At 49.0% G+C, this 7,069-nt stretch overlaps 1 protein-coding gene across 1 annotated transcript in view; it reads left to right on the top strand.

Annotated features, from left to right (window-relative positions):
* The window catches only part of KPNB1 (karyopherin (importin) beta 1), a 16,242-nt gene that overhangs the window by 1,496 nt on the left and 7,677 nt on the right, over positions 1–7,069 (top strand). The window contains exons 3-9 of the mRNA XM_009869256.1: positions 1,293–1,445; positions 2,291–2,350; positions 2,460–2,549; positions 2,937–3,047; positions 4,109–4,210; positions 5,342–5,566; positions 5,989–6,180. Coding sequence (XP_009867558.1) covers positions 1,293–1,445; positions 2,291–2,350; positions 2,460–2,549; positions 2,937–3,047; positions 4,109–4,210; positions 5,342–5,566; positions 5,989–6,180 — 933 coding nt within the window. The remainder of the gene's footprint in view (positions 1–1,292; positions 1,446–2,290; positions 2,351–2,459; positions 2,550–2,936; positions 3,048–4,108; positions 4,211–5,341; positions 5,567–5,988; positions 6,181–7,069) is intronic.

A 7,069-nucleotide genomic window follows, 5' to 3' on the forward strand; every position in this document is an offset into this window, starting at 1 on the left:
CGGAGGATGTCTCCGACAGGCAGGACCGGTGTCTGAAGGGACCGACCCGCTCCCACAGCACAAATCCAGGTCACCTTTCGTAAGGTGCACGTTTAATTCGCGGTGCTCGCGCGATGGCGAGGAGCGCTAGAGCTTCACCTGAGCATCCAGCTGTGTAGGACGTTACAGGCGAGCGTTTGGTGCCTTTCTGTGCTGGGGAAACCCGTCAACTGCCCTCATCTTGTGTGAGGAGTCCCTTAACGTCGGGATTTTCGATGCACAGGCAAGTCTTTAGGCTCTTTGAGGCACTTCCTGCAAAACGTCTCATGGTCTGTCAGTGTAGTTTGCAGCGTCGCGATGCGTCGCCTGCAGTGTCCGATGCGAGTTGTTTGCAGAAAGCTGGTGCCGTGACTGAAAACCAAAATTAGCTGCTGCTTTCTCGGTGCTACTGAACACCTGGGAGAGCGAACGTGCAGCATGTCACTGGCTGGACCTTGGTAGAGCAAGAAAGAGGGAGAAATCTTCTGCTTGGGGCTTCCGTCAGGCTGCTGGGGGTTGGTTTTGCTGAGGAAATCTGTTGCTTCGTGGAGGGTAACTGAAAAAAGAGGAAACCTGGAGCTGCACAGGAGAGAGCTCCAGGTCAAGTGTTGCTTGTTACGAGGCTCAAGTGCGTGTCCCTTCCTTCGTCGGGTGCTGCGTATCCTTGGCCTCGGGATTTTTGGATGCCTTGCCTTGCTGCTGGGGTATTTTGTAACCAAAGTCCCTCTTTTTGGAGCTTGTCAGTCACACTGTGACAGAGTAGATGGGGAATGTTACTGTTGGATAAATTCTGGTGTAACGATACAGCTGTTCGGGGAGGTTGTAGTCTTTAAACTTACCACAAGGAGCTAATCTTTTAGTCTGTGTTCACAGCTTTGTTATTTAAACCTCGGGTCCTTGCTGCTGGTCCGGGCAATGCGGTTTTGCCGTACGTCTGGGAAAGGTTGGCACCTTTACCGGTGAAAGTCTCAGCTGCTGGCGTAGCCCAGTACAGAAAGGAGCTGGAAATTGGTTGGTGTTTTTTAACTCACGTAGGTCTGAAGCCTGTTGGCCTCTTACTTGGAACACTTGAGTTTATTTGGTATTTGTGACTTGAGTATCTGGAGGATTCGCGCTGCTCAGGCTCTGTCCCAGGAGCTGGACGGACATAATGATGTAGGAATTCCTTGTCAGTGTCTTAAAACTTGTAGATCGCAGGATCGGGCTTAGAGGGTACTTTAAAAGATGGCGAAAGCTGTTCAGCTGATAAATAACTTTGTAAACGCTTCTTTTAGGATCCAGAGCAGCTTCAGGACAAATCCAATGAGATCCTGACAGCCATCATCCAGGGAATGAGAAAGGAGGAGCCCAGCAACAACGTGAAGCTTGCGGCTACCAACGCACTCCTGAACTCTTTGGAATTCACCAAAGCAAACTTTGACAAAGAGGTGAGGGGGGAGAGATTTCTTGCCCTAAATGGCAAGGTCTGGATCCACGGTCTGTGATGAGAAATCATGCACCACGCTGAGTTTTGATGCATAACTCTGTCGCGGCTGAGACTTGGATTCATGTAAATCCTTCCGTCAGTCTGTTGTAGCGCAGGAGTAGTGTGGAAATCTTCAGGTCCAGCAGTGGAAAAGAAGCAACGTTGACTTTCTTTGGGATACATTTGAGCTGAGCTTTAGAGTTCAGCCAGTTTAGATGCTTCTGCTTCCTAATCAAACTCTGTAATGCTGCTGCAAGAGCATGAGCTTGGATCAGCACTTTCTTTCAGGCGGTGTGGCAGCAATCCAGATTGAACTCTGCCTCTGAAAGTTGTGGGGGGAGGAAGGCCTGTAAGAGTCTTCAGAACCTCCGAATGCGAGGCTTTCCGGAACAGACAAAGCCATTGCTGTCATTTTTTGTTGTTTTTTTTTTTTCCTTTTATGCAAGTAGCCAGGTACTGCCCCTCGAGAAATCCATGTCCTGACTGAGTTTTGAAGTTTCTTGAAGCAATAGTTGAACTTGAAATAGTTCAGGAAACAGCAGGATAATTTTTATTTCTCCTACTCTCAAAACGCTGCTGTCCTCAGTTGTGCTATATCTTTCTATTATGGACAGCCCATTAAGTACTTATTTCAATGGAAACTTGGGATTTTAGGGGAAAAAATGATTTAAAATCCCATTCCTCCCACCTCCAAAAGTGCTGCGCAAGCAATTGGACTGGTATAAAACTCAAAATAACTTTGGAAGCGCTGCAAAGACTTCAATGCTTTTGGTAAGGCAGTTCTAATGGTCTCATTTCTTTTTCTAGTCTGAAAGGCACTTTATTATGCAAGTAGTCTGTGAAGCAACGCAGTGTCCAGATACAAGGGTGAGTGGAGTTAAAGGCTCGATTCGTTACCCGTGGTGGGCTCCCTCTGTGCTTGGTGTTCAGAGCACTGGGAAAGGTCACGTTTTTGATCCGTTTTCTACTCGGACAGGTACGAGTGGCCGCCTTACAGAATTTGGTGAAGATAATGTCCCTTTATTATCAGTATATGGAGACGTACATGGGTCCTGCGCTTTTCGCCGTGAGTATTTGGGTTTCTTGTCTGACCTTCCTTGCCGTCATTCAAGATGAAAAGTTTTCGTATGTTCCCGCTTTGATTTGAATCTTTTGGCCGTGACTGTGTGCCGAGTCCTTCTCCCAGCAAAATATAGAAAAACAGCATCAGGTGTTTCAGAGTTGAGAGTCCTTGACTTGCTCCACGGTCCTTGGGAGGTGCCGAGAGCTGAGCAGCTTCCAAATGGGGAGACTTGTTTTCAAGAACAGCACCTCTTAACGTGGCATCTGATTTCAGCCAATCTTGAACCTTGTAGCAGTTGGCCAGAAGTTGGGACGTGTGTTTCAGGAGGAATGACTTGCTAAAACGTCTTTCTCTTTCCTCCCCTCCTGTGTTTCATGGTTTTTTTTAAAGATAACAATTGAAGCGATGAAAAGCGACATAGACGAAGTGGCTCTGCAGGGCATCGAGTTCTGGTCCAACGTCTGCGACGAGGAGATGGACCTGGCTATCGAGGCGTCTGAGGTGAGCCGAGCTCACTTGGGAAGTGAGAAAAAGGGTTTTAATGCCAGCCTGGCTGGGAATTGGAACGACTCGAGATAAAGATTCTCTGACAGGTTTGATGAGAACGCGCTGTGACACACAAGCGCTCGTTTTCTGCAAATGGAACGTGACAGCTACCTGATTTCTTGTTAGCATTCGAAAGTCAACTCGAGCTACTCCTCTAGGAGTAACCTAAATGCACATTAAGCCTGTGCAGCAGGCACAGAGATTTCTCGGTATCACCAAGATCTTGGAGCTGTCGCTTCGTTAAGGCGGCACCTCAGGTCGTTGAGAGGCAGGAACCTCGCTGGAGGGAGAGCATTTCCTGGAGGGAGAGCATTTCGTTAATTCCCCTCGGTCCTGGAGGTCTGCTGGGCTCTGTTACGCTACGTGCAAGGTTTTGGGGTCTGTTACAGGAGACATAGTCCTGCCCCAGCGCGCAGCAGGATTGGTGCGTTCTATACAATACAGTGTTTATGAGTTCAGTGTAAAATTATGGGATGAAATCAAAGTAATCGTTCTCCTTTCCACTGCACGGGGCTGGAGAATTTGGGATCCTGTCTTACATGCAGATGCTGTTTGCATAAACGAGCTTAAACTTTGAAGGGCTCAAGATGGATCAGGGCTGTCTGTAAAAGCAGCTAAATCTGTTTTTGTCAAATGCCCAAGAAAACAAGGGTAGCAGATAAAGGAGCAGTCAGCAGCACGTAGGTTTGGTTTATGTGCCAAAGACCTTTTGCTGCTTCTACTTGGGGTCCCTTGTTAATTATACGTAATTGCAAACTGGTCGTTTTCATGTTTGAACCGTGAGAGCAGGGGCTCGATACACGTACGAAGCAGCAAATGGAACTTGCTTGTTGAATTTTTAACTGGAATCAGCACGGGGTGTCCTTGAGGTTCCTGTGTGTTGTGGTAACTTCACGTTGGCGTTGGGAAGGGAGAAGAATGTGCAAAAGAGAATTTATATCTACTGGAGCTCATAATTTGGATGTCATGCCTCTGTAGCCACTGAGAATCATTTTGTAACCTTTTTTTTTTTCTAGGCAGCAGAGCAAGGAAGGCCTCCAGAGCACACGAGCAAATTCTACGCGAAAGGAGCGCTACAGTATTTGGTCCCGATTCTAACACAGACGTTAACAAAACAGGTGAGTTGCACGTCAAGAAAAAAACCAACCAACCAAGCACCAATTCTGGGGGAGCGACGCCGAAGAGCGAAACGGTCGGCGGTGGCCGTCGCTGCCCTGCGTCGGTGACGTGTGGGTGCGCTTGGTCCCGAGGTGCCCGGAGCGGTTTGTGTCGGGGCCGTGGCGTGGCAGTCGCTGGTCTGTGATGAGACATCATGCACCACTCTGAGGGAATGATGCATCGGTTTTTAGGGCTGAGACTGAGACTGCGCGCCGCGTTCTGTGCTTGCGGTTTGCCAAGAGGTTTGGTCGTTATCAGTGTTCCTAACGAAGTGCTCGTGAACTCAAAACCAATATACGCTCTCTGCGGCGTTAGAGATCCAGTTTCTGGCATTCTTGAGCTTTACTTTTTGAACTGTGAAGTCCATGTTTATTTAGTACCTATTAAGCACTTCACAGGGACTTGTTTGGACTGTGTTTCACAGCCTAATCAAAATTAATGGAATCACTTGCTACAGCAGGTCTAATTATAAAATAAAACTGTTAATTAAGCCGAACAGGATGGAGTTCATTCGGCTTCCTGCGATGAACTGGGAAAACGCTCGGTGCTTTTAGTGAATCCAGGGAATAGTTTCCCTGTTTGCTTTTTGTCTTGCCGTCCGCTCGGATGCAGAGAGTGAACTGGCAGGAGGTTCTAAAGTGCTCGTTAAAGCAGGAGGGATAAAACAGATCAGAGAATCTCAGGTACACGGCTTCAAAGGGATTTGGTAAGTGGTCGAGGTAACTGCAGGGGGGGAAGAAGCGATTTAACTGGCACGTTGGGCCACTCTGTGAGGCCGCGACGTGGATCAAAGGAACAAAATCTCGACCCAGATGAGAGAGAAGCGGTTTGGGAGGTGGACGAGGCTGCTGCGGGCACGTCGGTGAAGAGCGAGCGGCCTTACCCCGGGGTGGGAAGGTGCAGGTGATGCAAGTGACTCGCGTCGCCTCTCTGCTGGAGAGAGAGCTCCTGCTTCCAGACCTGAATTGCTTTCTAAATATAACGGCTGGTAATGAGGCAGCGTTGCTTGCAGTAGATCCGACAGGATTCCGCTGCCTGGGAGCTGGAAGGGACGTTTCCCCAGACTGACCCGGGTGCCGTTCTCCTCCTAGGATGAAAACGATGACGACGACGACTGGAACCCCTGCAAAGCAGCAGGAGTCTGCCTCATGCTCCTGGCAACCTGCTGCGAGGATGATATCGTTCCTCACGTGCTGCCCTTTATTAAAGAACACATTAAAAACCCCGACTGGCGATACAGAGATGCGGCTGTGATGGCTTTCGGGTGCATTTTGGAAGGACCGGAGCCCAACCAGCTCAAACCACTAGTCATACAGGTGAGACTCGTTGTGTCTTCTTGGAGGCTCGTAGAGCAAAAACTTTCTGATTTCTTGGGAGGGGGATGCCTGCTTTGCATTTTGCTTTTAAGATGAGGGAAAGCAAAAAGGTGCCACCTTTTAATCCTGTTTTAGAGGGAATTGGTAGGCGCAGGGCTGGGAGTTGGGTTACACAGCAGGGTTGTGCATACACAGGGACACACAGGACTTGGGAATACCGGACTCCACGTGCCTCCATTCTCAAATCTTCCCCTTGGCAAGTAGCTTTTTGAATCCTAAAATCTGAGAACAGTGGCCTCATTGCGTCTAGAGTGTTCTCCCCTCTCCAACCCGTCGCCAGCTCGTAGAGAACACGTTAGAATCGGGAAATCCTCGTTTCCCTACGTCGCGTCTCTTCACGTCTTTTTCTCCTGACCTTGCAGGCGATGCCAACTTTAATAGAACTAATGAAGGACCCCAGCGTCGTGGTTCGAGACACGACGGCTTGGACGGTGGGCAGGATCTGTGAGATGCTTCCCGAAGCCGCCATCAACGACATTTACCTCGCTCCCCTGCTGCAGTGTCTCATGGAGGGCCTGAGCGCCGAGCCCAGGGTGGCCTCCAACGTCTGCTGGGTAAGGCGGTCCCTTCGCAGGTGGACCTACAATAAGTTTCTGTCAGCAGCTCGTGCTGGTGGGTGTGAATACACACCTGTGCGTGCGCACGCAGACGGGTACTTGCACACCGAAACGGGTTTCGGAGGCGATTCGTGGCGCTGGTCCAGCTGTCGTTTACTGCTCTCTCTGGTTTGTGGCAAATAATAAAGGAAGAAATGGATTTGAAGAAGGGAAATGCTGATAGTTACTGAGTGAGGAAGCTGCCTCCGCTGTGGAAACTGTCTTTGATAAGGGGCGTGAGAGCTGTTTAGAAAAGGCTTGCTGGGCTTTAGCTTTTCGCTTGGGGACGGCTGGATTGCCTCCTTAATCTTAAGGGAGAGACAAGGTATCTTGTTTCCCGTTATCTAAGCCTGCTTGTGCAGTGGTTCCACAACTAATTTGAGGTGCCTGAGATTATTTTTTATTATTATTATTATTATTATTGCTCACTCTCAGAGCTGCAGTCCCTTCGCTTGGTGTGCTAACTCGAGCTGTATCATCGTCTTGATGCAGATCTGCTACCGAGTAGCGTATCTGATCTTGTACTATAAAGAGGATGTGTCCCTCACTGCCTTTTAAGAGCTGCTCAATACCATTTGAGCCGGAGATGAGTATTTGCATGTCAAAACAAGGTTTAGAAATGACACAATTCATTCTCTTAGTATTCCAGGGGTTTGAATACTTCTAGTCAGCGTGGAAGCTTTTCCCCCCGATCCGCTGATCCTGGCAAAAGTCCACGTAGCTGTGGCTTTTTGTCTTCTGAAGGCGGTGACTGCTACGTGTTTTTAGACTGAAATGAGAATCAGGAGCTTCCAGCTCTTCTAACCCCCCTGTCTCAGAGCAGGCTGGGAACTGCGGCAGGCGCCAC

This window comes from Apaloderma vittatum, unplaced genomic scaffold, assembly GCF_000703405.1.
Source record: "Apaloderma vittatum isolate BGI_N311 unplaced genomic scaffold, ASM70340v1 scaffold20255, whole genome shotgun sequence".
Taxonomy (NCBI): domain Eukaryota; kingdom Metazoa; phylum Chordata; class Aves; order Trogoniformes; family Trogonidae; genus Apaloderma; species Apaloderma vittatum.